At 36.4% G+C, this 15,674-nt stretch overlaps 1 protein-coding gene across 1 annotated transcript; it reads right to left on the minus strand.

The window, feature by feature from the left end:
* Nucleotides 1-12,077: 12,077 nt before the first annotated feature.
* On the minus strand, nt 12,078-14,146 carry LOC149150242 (cytochrome b-c1 complex subunit Rieske, mitochondrial-like). The gene is made up of 2 exons (XM_089442742.1): nt 14,137-14,146; nt 12,078-12,729 (listed from the first exon to the last, which is right to left on the minus strand). Exons 1-2 carry the CDS (start codon nt 14,144-14,146, stop codon nt 12,098-12,100), a joined length of 642 nt encoding a protein of 213 aa, XP_089298868.1. The 3' UTR covers nt 12,078-12,097.
* Between the last annotated feature and the right edge of the window lie 1,528 nt (nt 14,147-15,674).

A 15,674-nucleotide genomic window follows, 5' to 3' on the forward strand; every position in this document is an offset into this window, starting at 1 on the left:
CCACATGACCTCTATTGACTTATCAATGAAACAGTGTGTATCAGTGAGTATGGGAATGGTAGGCTTTGCAACCTCGACCACTTCTTCAGTACTAGCCTATGAAACTTCATTTGATGTGACTCGACAGGTAGGACGAGGCATCGTTGCAACCGATGATAAAAAATTTATAATATTGGTAGCTAGAACTCCTGCACATGGAATCACATTCATGGTGATAAAGATCAACTTCAAAAAAATATCTTATCTAGCAATAACTCAACAAAATGTGTTTAAAGAGCAATGAAGAGATCTCAAGAACAGGTGCCTATAAAAAAGAGATAGAATTAGTGCTTAGGAATAGAAATCTCATCAGGTTAGGAGAGGGCGCACTATTGGAGCAACAATCATTGATCAAGGGTCATTTAGGGCGTCAGGGTGTGCTAATGTGCTCATGCAAGAGATAGAGAAAGACTAAGGATGTAGGGTGCACTGTCGAAGCACAAATGAAATCATTTGTGGCTTTTGGATGTGCCTGTGCACTCAAGGGGACGAGGAGGGGGCAAGGGTGCATGCTGAAGGGATGAAGGGAGAAACTTCAGGTCTTCTTACTGAGCTCATGTGCTCACGGGAACAAGGAGGGTCAAAGGGCACATGGGGAAGGCACAAATGTGTGAAAATTCATGGGTTTAGAGTGCACTCATGCGCTTAAGGAGGACGTAGTCCTTCATATCGAAGGAGTGCACTCAAGAGGAGACTTAGCCTTTTCTGGGCGCATTATTTCAGGATTCTGAGACCTTCATTTTTAGAAGTGTGCTCTTGCATGAAAGGGCTCAATAGAAACTTAGACAATTCAAGGAACAATATGAAATGCATGTAATGCTAAGAAGGATTTGCATGTACTTACAGGGTTTGTTGCCATCATGACTAGAATATGAAAAGTTGTAGAATGTGAAGAGTCATAACATGCGATAGCAAATTGACACTTGTACAAGCAAGAATAAAATAAAATGCCAACAAAGAAGGCTAGATTGACAGCAAAGACAACTAAGGCAAGCAAAATAAATGACATGAAAAAATTACTTGGAGAGAAGATTGATGAAGATCCGATTGATTCCAAATTGTGCACTCAACTCGGATGAGAGTGATTACGTGAAATAATGATTAGTTGAGTTGATTATAAAGATATTTCATACAAAATAAGGCCATGCATTCTCTCCACTTGTCACTCGGTAAATGAGTTAGTTATTGAAGTGAAGTGGGGCTCCTATTTTCTAGGAGTGCACCCACATGCAACAAGAGAGCGCATACATGAAGGTTGAATAGGGGGCTTTCCTTCACGTCGAAGGATTGCACTGAAAGGAGGGAGCACTTTCTCATCATGAAGGAGTGTGCTCCACTTGGGTGTAGTTTTTCATCATGAAGGAGTGTGCTCAAGGGGAACACTTACATGTTATCTTTAAAGTGCACTTTTGCTAGAAAGATTTGGATTTTTCCTGCTTTCATGAGTGAAAAGCATGTCTAGTAAATCCTATTTGCTAAATCAAGAAAAGCTAAGTGTTTCTCATCTCTAGAAAATATAACACAATTGTTTCTAGGAATAGGATGACGACACTTAGAACACTTAGACAAGGAGGAGATGATACTTAGTAAAACACAAGGATGATCAAGGGAACAAAATGTCAAAACTAAATAAATTGGAATGACAATACATGTAAGCACCAAAATTGAATTAGGAAAAAAAATTGGAGGGTCGTTGTCACAGTGACAACACTTGGTGACACATTGGGAGAGCCCTGGCTTCTCTGATTTGATCTCATTTATGAAGGAAGTCTCAATCTTTCAGGAAGTATTGATTCATTTGTTGGATCGTCATTATCTTTCCCACTCTACCCCACTATAGATATAGTTTTACTTTTCTCCATGATTCAATGAAACACAGTTAAACATTTGACCAAATGACAATTGTTTCGATCCAGGAAAGGGTAATATAGTACGATGAAACTAAATATAGTTATAGTCTTATTTTTCATATATGGTGTTTCTCTATTGTCATCAGGACTGGATAGTACCCTTGTGGAGTCACTATAGGAGCACAAGAATCACTTCGCTACCAATGAACCTGAACAATACCCCAATGAATTTACTTGTTGATCTCTTTGCGCATGAATCCTTTCTCTTCTATTAGTTCACTTTGATTTTCCCCTCTTCTTTCACTACTTGATCACATTGGAAAAGAACACCATTAAACAATAAAATGAATCTAGGAGCGAGGATCTTAAATAGATGTGGATGTCATGGTTTTTCTTTTGATTTTCCCAGTTGAAAGGATCATATTTTTCATCACAATATCACTGATTTTAAAGATAACATCATATCAAGGAAGTAGGATAAGATATTAAGCAAGGGTTGTGCATTCCCACAATTTACCTTACGAAAGAATTAGCCACATAATCCTGAAGCTCAAACCAATTTCATGCAAAGGTTTATTAAAACTAAAGACTAAGATGACAATGAAACAAAGCATGACAAATGAGAGGGAATAAGGAAATGCAATGCATCTAACTATATTTAACCTTCCCTAAACTAAACTAGTAGGTAGAAAGTCGGGCTAAGTGAAATAAAACTTCCAATGTGGCCATATAAGCTACTCCCGACTTTTGAATTGGAAGAGAAGAACGAAGATAGTATGGAGTGAAATGTAACCGATAAACAACCATAAAATTTGTACTGACATATTGACACATAAAGTGCAAGGATAACAGTGTGACACACTCGGATGCTCTATTCGACAAGAGACTTGAAAAAAACCACATTTCTCAGGGTCACAACCATATAAGACTCAATTTAAAGCATGTAGGAGTTGACGATGTGTAGTGGGTACTAACAAGTAAGACTCCTCTAGCCAATATGCAATAGTCATGAAAATAACCACAAAAAAGGTCATACAAAGGTAACCTTATGACCGTCATGTCTAAGTCATAATCAAGATCCACATAGGTAGACTGACCATATTATATGTGGTGGTGTGTTCTAGGCTCTTCAATGGATGATGAAGAAATGATGTCAGGTGATGAGATTTGACAATCGTAAATCATTCTCTGTTTTCACATTACAGACTAAATATTTACATGGTGGGAATGTGACAACTTAAAATCAAATACCAAATCAAAACTCTTACCTTGAGGGTTTAGAAATTGAAGATGCAATAAATGGGAATCCCTCAAGATAGCATCTACACCTGATGAAATGACCTTGATGATTGAATTTTGTGAAAATATTTCAAACTGGCCGAATTCAAAAGTAGCATTGCTGTTGCTGAAACCTAACATAACCATCTGCGTGGGCTGAAGTGTCCCACTTTCCCAACAAGGTTATGAATTCTTGAAAGATAGAAACTCAAGTTGAGAGACCACGGTCAATTGTGTGTCTAAACCAAAATCATGAATGCATTCTTTGTAAAATGAATCAGAGTTATCTGGATCACAAGATTCATGAAACGTTTGATGCCTAATTTCAGGATTAGAAAAAAACATCAATAATGAACCAGTCATTTTCTTGAGTTAAAAAAGATATACCTAAAAGAAAATAATCAATTATGACATTGGGAAAGAACACCATTAAACAATAAACCGAATCTAGGAGCGAGGACCTTAAATAGATGTGGGTGTCTTGGTTCCGCTTCTGATTTTCCTAGTCAAAAGGATTGTGTTTTCCGTCACATTATCACTAACTCTAAAGATAACATCAGATCAAGGAAGTGGGATAACATATTAAGCAAGGGTTGTGTGTTCCCAAAATTTACCTTACCAAAGAACTAGCCACATCGTCCTGAGGCTCAAACTAATTTCATGCAAAGGTTTATTAAGACCAAAGTTTTAAGATGACAATGAAACAAAGCATGAAAAATGAAAGGGAAGAAGGAAATGTAATGCATATAACTACATGCAACCTAACCTAACGTAAACTAACAGGCATAAATTTAGGCTAAGTTAAATGAAACTTCCAATGTAGCCATATAAGTTGCTCCCGAATTCTAAATTGGAAGATGTGATCGTGAAGAACAAAGATAACATGTAGTGTAATGTGATAGATAAATAACCATAAAATTTGTACTGACACGTGGACACATAAAGTGTAAGGATAACAATGTGACACACTCAGCTACTCCATTTGACAAGGGACTTGAAAACAACTGCATTTCTCAGGGTCACAACCATATAAGACTCAATTTAGGGTGTGCAAAATTTGACTGTGTGTAGTGGGTCCTGACAAGTAAGACTCCTCTAGCCAATCTGCAGCAAGGTCATGAAAATAACCACTAAAAAGTTAATGCAAAGATAATCTTACCACTGTCATGTTTAATTCATAAGAAAGATCCACACAGGCAAACTAACCATATCATATGCAATGATGTGTGCTAGGCTCTTCAATGGATGATGAAGAAATGATGTCAGGTGATGAGATTTTAAAATTGTTAAAATCATTCTCTATTTTCACATTACAGACTAAAGATTTACATAGTGGGGGATGTGACAACTTACAATCTAATACCAAATAAAAACTCTTACCTCGAGTGTTTATAAATTTAAGATGCAGGAAATGGGAATCCCTCAAGATAGCATCTGCATCCGATGAAATTACCTTGATGATTGAATTTTGTGAAAATATTTCAAACTAACCGAATTCAAAAGTAGGATTGGGGTGGTAGAAACTTGACATAACCATCAGTGTGGGCTAAAGTGTCCCACTTTCCAAGCAAGGTTCTGAATTCTTGAAAGATAGAAACTCGGGCTAAGAGACCATGGTTAGTTGTTTTTCTAAACCAAACTTGTCAATGCATTCTTTGTAAAATGAATTGAATTTATCCGAATCACAAGATTCATGAAACATTTGATGCCTAATTTCAAGATTAGAACAAAATTATTCAATAATGAGCCAGTCATTTTCTTGAGTTAGAAAATATATATCTGAAATAAAATCATCAAATATCGCATCAGATTCCTTTTGAAACGTTTCCAAATCCAAATCCTCCTGTGAGAACAAATATTCATCCACGAACCTTGACAGTTATCATCATATACTTCATGGGAAACATAGTGGCTAAGATGATGATTGATCAAGGACTCAATATGATCAACGAGTACAAGATTGACAAGAGATAGATCAAGATTAAAATGTTATTGATCAGATAAATCATCATCCAGAGAAACAAATGAAAGGAAGGTTAATTCTTCATTCAAAATTTCCCCTATATTAAGGATGATTTCTGGATGAGAATTACAAATTTGATTTTCCAATTGACTGATCTAAAAAGGTTCAACACATGGATTATCAAAAGAACGGGGACATGGAACAAAGGGAATATTAGATTCATCATTAGGATATTGGAATTATTCTTCAACAAAATCATGAATTGAACTATATTAAAGAGATTTTCTCGAAATCCTGACTAAGAATAAGAAATTTTCATCTAAAAATTCTCAATCCACATCCTCATCTAGAAATTCATAATAAAGATGAAGAAATATGTCAGCAAAATGTTCAAGGGGTTCCTTCGATTCCATTTTAAGTTAATCGATTTCATTGACAACATCTTGATATTCACACCTGTTCAAAACACGACGAAGCTTGTTAACCAATTGATTGAAAGAAGAGATAGAAGTGACAAGGAGTGAATAACACCACTGCTTCCTATGACCATCCAATGTAAGGGTAAACAACATTTCAATAATTTCTTCAAAATAAACACCATTATAAAATCAAACTTGGACAAATTCAATTGCATAATCAAGAATAGTTTTTGTACCCTTGCCATCAAATTTTAAGCATGAAAAGTTATGTAAAAATTCCACAAGGATTGAAATATCTAAGGATTATGAAAAACACCTCAAGATTATGATTTGGGATGAATCCATTTAATGTAATAGATTGAAACACACTTTATGGGCTCAACTTGTCATCTGGCCCTCCTTCTAGCATCAAGGTGTTGATGATGTCGGATGTTGCCAACATACAGGGGATCTCCTCGATATGAGGTCCCAACTAGACCTCACACCGTTTGATGTAGGATTCCCATCCGATTATAAGGTTCAGATACCATTACAAGGGATTAGAGATGTGCCTTGGTTACAACACGTGCACAAAATATTATAAACACCTCTTTGGGGAAACAAGTACGTGAGTTTTGCATGACACTAGATGTAAGGTGTAAGAGGAAGCTTTCATGGTGGAAAAGAGAAACGAGCCTCTAGTTAGGTAAGTAGTAGTTCTATCCTAAAAGAGACTCGAGAGCATAAGAAGGACTTGTTTATTAACATGTAAAATAATTCACAAGATAAACAAAAACCATAAAAGCAAAACAACACTCAATTAACAACATCCATATCTAATTAATGAAATAGTTAATTAATCCTAGTATATATTATCCCAACATATACTATAAACATAAAAATAATAGTCTTACTACATCCATGATACATGCATGAAGGAATATTGACTCAAGGAGCTTCTGATTATTAATGAAATATTCCAAGTACACAATTACATCAATGAAACACTCGATCCAACAGTGGAACATGAAGCCACAACTTGCTTATGCAAAGAATGCTTTTACCTCCCATGCACAAATAGAGAAGCTAAGGCTATACTCTAAAAGTTTTCAAGCCCTTTTCTTGAGTTATGATGACTTATTTATGATACATAGTAATGACTCTTGAGTTTTCCCATGACTTTACAACTTTTATGACTCTTGGGCTTTTGTATGACTTTTCATTTTCTTTATATGACTCTTTACAATCACACGTGTCTCTTCATATTCCATATGTGTCTTTTGGACTTCATTACATTTGATTCATTACAAAATAAAAAATACATATAGGATGATGTAACCACCCTCCTCCCACATCTACCCAAGTAACCGACCAACCGGGGTAAACATGCGGTGAGAGACTGCTATGATATGATTCAACCTCCTTGGTGACCTTAAGGAATTGGAATCAACGGAAACACATCAACCATACCTTCCACATCAACAACAACACTCCCAAGAGGCATACCAACCACTCATGCATCTTTCCCCTGGATCCAACTGACTTTTTAGACCTCTTGACCTCTATAGGCTCTCATGCTACAACAATTCCAGCATCCAAGAACCTCTAGACGCTCTCATAGGCCTACATGTCTTCGTCCAGGGACTTTTCCCAGCAAACCTATGCTAGCCTCCCCAAAATTTAAGGCACTTTTCTACCCCATAATTCCGTCTACTACCCAAAAATTGATGTAACTTCCAGAATCCATCAAACACATGATGAAAAGGATAATAAACCAAAAATAAACCTCAGGACTAAGCCTGACCATCCCCAATTGAGACTGACACTCTGTCAAACACTTGGCATCATTGCAATCTACAAGTCTAGGATACAAGATAGAACATGAATGGCTGAAAATTCTTATGAAACATGACAAGAAGGATTACCACCTTCTCCCTTGAACTATTATGACATCAATTAGGTCTTTCATCCATCACTTTAATAATTACAAGTAAATACATGAAATAACCATGACATGAACCAGTCAATTAACCATGTTTATAACCATCATAAAACCATGGAAATAATAGAGATATAACAACCATTAAATCCACATATACACAAGTACAAAAGCAAGAGAAATTATCTTTCATTAATCATAGGCAAATCTAACTAGGTTCGGGACTTCCACGTGCCACCCAACCATAAACATGGTTAAGCCAAATCTTTCTTTCATCTAGTCACCCTCGTGCCATATTCCAAGCTTGAATGTGGGATCTCATGGATAAACCAATCCAAAAACAACCAAGGGAATCCAGAAGTTAAATCACCTCCACCCTTACCAAACCATGATCACACCAAAACCGGTGCTTCGATCACAACTAAACCGAACTTGGAATTCCATCTGAAATCCATTACTATCCTTGAGGAATTTTCCATCTCCTTGTATCTCAGGGTTTACCACAATCCAATCATGGATCACCAGGCCCTAAACTGGGACCAGTCTCACAGGGTTTACCGTAATCCAAACCTGGATCACTAGGCCCTAAATCGAGACTCCTCCCTCAAGCTTTACCGTATATACTGCCAAAACTGGTCAAGGGATTCCTAGACCTTTGGGAATGAACCTTGAGACCACCTCTGCCCTGGATTCCGAAATCCATCCTACAAATCCAAAGCTCAAAAATGAGATAAACATCCCAACACACCATGGCATCTAGAAAAAGGCAAGGCTAGGCTAAAAACCATTTGTAGAAAATCCGTGATAGGTTAACCCGATAATGCAAAATAAATCAAAGCATAATACTATAACCTACTTCTACTATCAATTTGCAGAAGCTTAAAGATCGAGCTGAACAATATAACCAGAGGAAAAATAATCAATGGCAAAATACACATGAAAATACTTTGGGTAAAGTCTCAGATAAAAACCCCACACTATTGTATTATCATACATGGTGGAAATACATAGGAATTATACAAAGCCTTAGCTCTCACAGCTAGCCAACTCTCAGTACAATCCTCACAGATGCTCACAGGCAATATTGGCTTCTCTCTAGCCTTCCTCTTTTCCCTCCAAGCTCCTATTTCCTTGTGTTGTTCCTTGTGGATGATTAACCTATTACCAAGTGGAAAAACAAGCCTTCAAAACTACGCAATCCTCAAGGATGAATACTTGATTGCATGAATGAGTTTTCTCCATGAGAAAACACATACAACTAATAATACACTGTCCTTGAACATTAATCTCAACTGGGTTGTTGGGTGAAACTATGTTCGTTTAATCCCGTTGTAGTACTTACCCAACTATTTAATTTATCAATCCGAGGTCCGTAGACTTACGAGACACATGCAAAATATATGCAGGACTGAAGTGGAACTAATCTAATCTAATCTAGTCTAAATTACTGAAATCAAATTAAAGCATTGAACACTAACTAGGAAAGCATGAAATTGCATGAAGGAAAATAAATACAACATGTGAAGAAGTGAATGGCAAACAACATATATGAGCTCATAATAAAACTATGTCAAACTATATTACAATAACTAAATTACAAATGAAGAAATCAAAGTTAATCTCCATCTCTATTATTCATTATTCATCCCCTGAATGAAGAGAGAGCACTCTCTTATATACATGAAGAAGATAACCTTTCCATAATTACATATCAAATATTCTCTCAAGCACTCTCAACTAGTTTCCTGTTATTACAAGATATCATCGCACAAATCTCTCAAACATGATCCCACAAATCTCTCAACTATCTTGGGTAAGATATGTCTCCATGATTTTCTCCTTAGGATAGGATATGCCTCCATGATTTTCTCGATATGCTTCCATGATTTTCTCCGTAGAAAAAGGCTTGCATAATTATCTCCTTGATATGGTGGAGGAGATATTAATTCTTCACATATTTCCTACATCACAAAACTCACATATTCTTGAGATATATATATAAAAATATGTACATTTTCTAATAATTAATCATAAATTCACTTATAATACAAAAATGAATAAAATGGAAAATAAGAAGGTGAAACCCAAGTGTATGTAGGAAAGTGATATGATAACATGTTAATGGGATGATGAAATGTAAGGAAAAAGGTGGATGAAAATATGACATTTTTGAGTCCCAACATCCTCCCCAACTGAACTTGTTGCATGTCCTCATGCAACCATGCATGGGTATCTTTTAAGAACATTTGGCATATTGAACTTTGGCTTTACATGATGATGTCTTAAATGTTTCCAGGATATGTGAGAGACATTTAGTAACAATTTACATTTTCTTATGGTTGGTTCTTGTGTGACAACCATGAATATGGTTGGTTCTTGTGTGACAACCATGAATACAAAGAATGTTGGTTCTTGTGTTAACAACATTCATTTCATTTTCTGTTCTCTTTTCTTCAATAATGTAAACATTCACTGGAAATCATAATGTGCATAAGAAAGCCCTTTTTGTAATATTAATAAAGCATGCCAATATTGCGTATGAAACAAAGTGCAACAAAGTATCATTGGAAAACAAATGTTGGTGAATGGTAAATGGAGTGAAGAAATGGAATCATGGAAGTGAATATGTAGTGAATGTAGTTCTCCCCCCCCTCAACTGAATTGGTTGCATGTCTGCATGCAACTTAACATGGCGTGTGAAAGGAAATGTAGCATGGTGAGGGAATTTTCCAAAATATTCAAGTTAGCATATAAGGAATTGCATGATTAAAGATTAGAAAACAACATACCTCTACTTACCCAAGAATGATGAAGTATGCAATAGGAATGTAGCTGCTGCTGCTGCTGGATCAGGAAAATGTGACTGATGTAACTGGATACTGGAGAATGAAGGAATCTGAACTGCTGATGCTGAATCATGGAAAAGATAAATGCTGAGAGTGGTACTGTGGTACTCTCATAGATCAGAATGCATGCTGCTGTGACTGCTGAGGGAGTCATGAAAAAGTGTATAGTCTTCACCCGCTACAAACCCGATGGTACAATTCTAAACATGCGAATGAATGTGTCGATGTCGAGCATGAATAGAAATCATTGGATTACCGGCCATTGATGTATGCCGTTAACCAATGCGAGGCAACTCACCATTGATGTCAATGAGTGCCAAGGTACCGGAGTACATCTTGCGAAGTGCGAATGGATGTATCGAGGTCGAGCCACTTGCAAGATCTGATGATCAAGGGACATTGATGTATTCCCATGATCGCCAGCGAGAGAGCTTGCCATTAAGGCATGCAAGCCTCTAGGTACTCAAAATGAACTCTAGTCTATTTCCCAGATAAGGTGCTGGTGTCGATGGGGCAAGACTTGTTGAAAGGTGGGCCTTAAGGAATCCCACATCAGTCAACGCGAGTTTGTACAAAAAGATTTGGTAGGACTATAGATGGAAAGAACTCACGGACAAGCAGTGTGGATCAGCATGGCTAGAAAATCAAGGTAATGTGATCATGGAAAGGGAATGTGTTTTATTCAGAAGGCAAACTAGAAGGAAAAACTAAACTGAAGAGGATAAAGGGATGTATGCGATTCAGAAAAATAGGCGTGCATGAAGTCGTGAAAGATAAGGAAATGGAAGATGGGCTGCAACACAAGGATGGTGAGTAGTCATGACGCAAAAGGTGTGTAGTGGAAAATGTCATGATATGTGCAGTGAAGAATTTGTTCCTTCAAGCGTCCAATGATGCATGTTTCATTGTGATTTGGAAAAATCACTTTGCATACTCTGAAAAACTTAGCACTATTCCTGCATAAAAATTGTCATCTTCATGTGCCATCTCCATTGATCATACATGTATGAAGTGACTCAAAAACAAATTAGCGCATTTTCAAGAATTTACAAAATGTCCATTTTTTTAATTATTTTTCGAAGTTACACTAATTGTGGAAGAAAAAGGTGTCGCATCGTAATGTTGAGCTTTCTGCATAAGCTTCTCGTTGTCCTACACATAACACCAATCTCATTTCACTTGTTAGTATATACATCCTAACTTTTGCCCACAAATTCACAAAAATATCCAACATACTTTGATTTCCCCCCAACTAGAAATATTGCATGTCCCCATGCAATGTATTCATCGATTTTGCAATATTTTTTCAAAATGTTTTTATTAGTTTGCAGGAAAATTGATTTAAAACATTTGAAAAGGATTTTGTATCTTTTTGGGGAAGTAGTTGGTGTTATGAAATTTGATGTAAATGAATGAGGACAAATTTTATTTGATTATTTATTTTTTCTTTTTATTTTATGTTTTTGTGTTTTTTTTTTTTTTTTTTTAATATATATATTTTTTATTTATTTATTTTTATTTCTTTGTTACAGAACTTATAATAATCAGTTCACTTTATGTAGGAAATAACAAATCAATAGGATCCGAGATGGATAGGCAATGGAAAAAACCAAGCTTGCCAAAATAATAGATATTCTAGAAACAAGATGTATCTAAAAATTTATTGAGAATAACAGCATGGTATGATTTAATCAGTGGCAAAAAGCTTCCAAAGATCACAACAGAAAAACGATCTGGTAGCATAATCCCGTGTGTTCGGACATAACTTGCTTCGTATGCACAGATCAACCAATTAACATCTTATTATCCTCTAAGAATTTGTATGTTGGAACCTCAAGGTTATAAGGTGCAGGACCCTTCCTAATTCGGCCAGATATGTCATAATGAGATCCGTGACAAGGACAGAACCAACCTCCATAATCCCCAGCATTTGGCAAAGGAACACAACCAAGGTGGGTACAAACACCAATTACAACGAGCCACTCTGGATTTTGAACCCTTTCTGAATCTTGCTGAGGATCACGCAGAGAATTAACATTCACACTGTTTGCCAACTGGATGTCATCTTCTGTGCGTCTCCTAATGAAAACAGGCTTTCCACGCCACTTGACTGTGACAGTACTGCCAGCCTCAATACTGGATAAATCCACTTCAAGAGATGCCATTGCAAGAACATCCTTACTTGCAGACATGCTCAAAATAAATTTCAAAACCAGCAACCGGATAAAGGAAGCATATACAAATCTTCCACCCGTCAAAACGAAGTAGGTGAATGCTCTCGTACTGGGATCCCCAGGGGCAAAACGCTCATGATTAGATTCATCATACTCTATTTTCGATGTTGGGTTTTTAACTGCTGCAATAGTGGCAGGTATATCCGAGAATCCTTCAAATGGCTGCCATGTGCTTGTTTGGGCTTGAGGGCATCACTTTGTGAGACTGAGAACGCTGCAACCATGGGCAGCGCTCGGGAAATGGCTGTTGCAGAGGCCATTGAATGGTTTGCAGGTCATTGCAGGTCGGAGTAAGGGGATGGCCGTGACACGAGAAAGTTATTAGGTTGTGCCTTGCCATATGGGTAGAGCATGCAGAAGTTGGGTGCCACCAAATTTTTGGATTGAAGATGAGATTTTGACAATATGGCTTTATCACTGTGAAGTGGAAACCTGAATTGGTTTTAGGATCCAAGTTTGCTGATAGCAGAAATATGTAATGTGGAAAAGCACAGATGTACAAAACCGTTTTTATTCACGCAGTTAGCAAAATAGGGCTCTGAAGAACCACGATTTCCTCTTAGACCGTGAGGAATTTAAGCAAACAATTTCTGGGTTTTATAATTCATTCTATTAGGGAAAAAACCCATGTCTTCTTTTTTCTAAATTTGTCCTGGTTTGATCACAAACCGCTTTTGAAAACTGACGTTTGCAGGGATTGCGTATGGATGGCCTGTCAAATCCAACAAAATTCAATTGACTTTGCTTTGCCAAGCCTGTGGCTTGACTAACCAGAATCAGAAGGTGTTCATTGCCATAAGATTCATGCATTTAACTGGAAAACCCATCGATTGGATCCCTGGCATCTTGGGCTTGGGTTCTGGGTGAGGATGATGTGTATTCTTTGGACTTGGTGGATGAGAACTGAATTTAAGAACCAAAAACTTAAAGCAGGGAATAAAAACAAAATATAGTACAACCAAGATGAAGAGCGCTGCAACCAGCGAGCCAAGCATCAGTGCATCTGAAGTCAAAGAATTTTTTTTTTTTTTTTTTTTATTATTTTATTTTATTTTTTTTTGTTATTATTAACAGTCTAGAAAATGAAATTAATCCTATCTTTTAAAAACAAAAATGGTTAGTTTGAAATTTTCTTTTTAACAAATGGACACAAAAATTTGCATATTGAAAGATATTTTCGATGAAGCATATTGCAAAACATTTATTTATTCCTGAAATTATCCCTATTTTCTGATCCTCAAGATCGTACAAAGACGCAGGAGGAGAGCATACTTATTCTAAGCAAAACTGAAACCTATTTTCTGATCCTCGAGATCGTACAAAGACGCAGGAGGAGAGCATACTTATTCTAGGCAAAAGCAGAACTGAAAATTAAATCTAAAAGCCTACCTACTCTATACTAATTAGAATTTACAAATTAGCTACGTGTAGTTGAACTTCCAATGAAGCCATTCGCGTAGCAGTGACAACAATAGATTCAGTAGCAATTTGTCAAATGATGGATGAAAATATTTGACAGTGAATGAGTCTGGTTGCTGTAACTGCAAATCAACTAAAAAATTAAAAGATGAATCTAATCTAGTACTTACCTGGAACCATTGTTCGATGAAGCTTTGATAAGCACAGTTACTCTCACTCAGATTATGCTGTAATTCCTGTTCTTCTTCTCCGATTTGCTGCTCTTCTTCCTCGATCTCATGTTCGAATGGTTGTTCGTCATCAGATACGCAGGATTCTTCAGATGTTGACTCTTCATTTATTTCTTGGGGAGTAGTTGAACTTTCAATTTTTGTCCAGATCTCCTTTTCCAGGGAAGAGGAGATTCCAACTTCTGCAAGGATCTGAGTGAGTAGTTCCAAGCTGACACTCATTATAAAACCATGTTGAAAGGAAAAAAAAAACAAATAAAAATCAGCACACTAAAAACAAAAGGACCACAGAAATAATCTTGAATTCAATACTCAATTAAACCCTCTTACAAGGACCTGCTCAGTAATTGAGTAATTGAATGCTTCAATTATAACCATGAGCCATGAATTCATCACACATTCTTCACAGTTGCGAAAATCAAACACACCTGCAGAAATCAAAATTCACACTTGCATAAATGTAAACACACCTTACATGCCCTGATCCATAAGAGGTCGAGCCCATTACGGTATCTCGAATGCGATGCGTAGGCTGTTCCCCACGTCTTACCGCATTTAACACCTCGGAGTTAGGAACATGTCTAAACACACTTGCAAAAAAAATCAAACTAAACTTCAATCCATCGTGCCTCCCCGGCAACGGCGCCAAAATGTTGGGTGAAACTATGTTCGTTTAATCACGTTGTTGTACTTACCCAACTATTTAATTTATCAATCCGAGGTCCGTAGACTTACGAGACACATGCAAAATATATGCAGGACTGAAGTGGAACTAATCTAATCTAATCTAGTCTAAATTACTGAAATCAAATTAAAGCATTGAACACTAACTAGGAAAGCATGAAATTGCATGAAGGAAAATAAATACAACATGTGAAGAAGTGAATGGCAAACAACAGATATGAGCTCATAATAAAACTATGTCAAACTATATTACAATAACTAAATTACAAATGAAGAAATCAAAGTTAATCTCCATCTCTATTATTCATTATTCATTCCAATGAAGAGAGAGCACTCTCTTATATACATGAAGAAGATAACCTTTCCATAATTACATATCAAATATTCTCTCAAGCACTCTCAACTAGTTTCCTGTTATTACAAGATATCATCGCACAAATCTCTCAAACATGATCCCACAAATCTCTCAACTATCTTGGGTAAGATATGTCTCCATGATTTTCTCGATATGGCTCCATGATTTTCTCGATATGCCTCCATGATTTTCTTCGTAGAAAAAGGCTTGCATAATTATCTCCTTGATATGGTGGAGGAGATATTAATTCTTCACATATTTCCTACATCACAAAACTCACATATTCTTGAGATATATATATAAAAATATGTACATTTTCTAATAATTAATCATAAATTCACTTATAATACAAAAATGAATAAAATGGAAAATAAGAAGGTGAAACCCAAGTGTATGTAGGAAAGTGATATGATAACATGTTAATGGGATGATGAAATGT

The sequence above is a fragment of the Pinus tabuliformis genome, chromosome 9, assembly GCF_031772625.1.
Source record: "Pinus tabuliformis cultivar Carrire ecotype Pingquan chromosome 9, CPIR1, whole genome shotgun sequence".
Lineage (NCBI taxonomy): Eukaryota > Viridiplantae > Streptophyta > Pinopsida > Pinales > Pinaceae > Pinus > Pinus tabuliformis.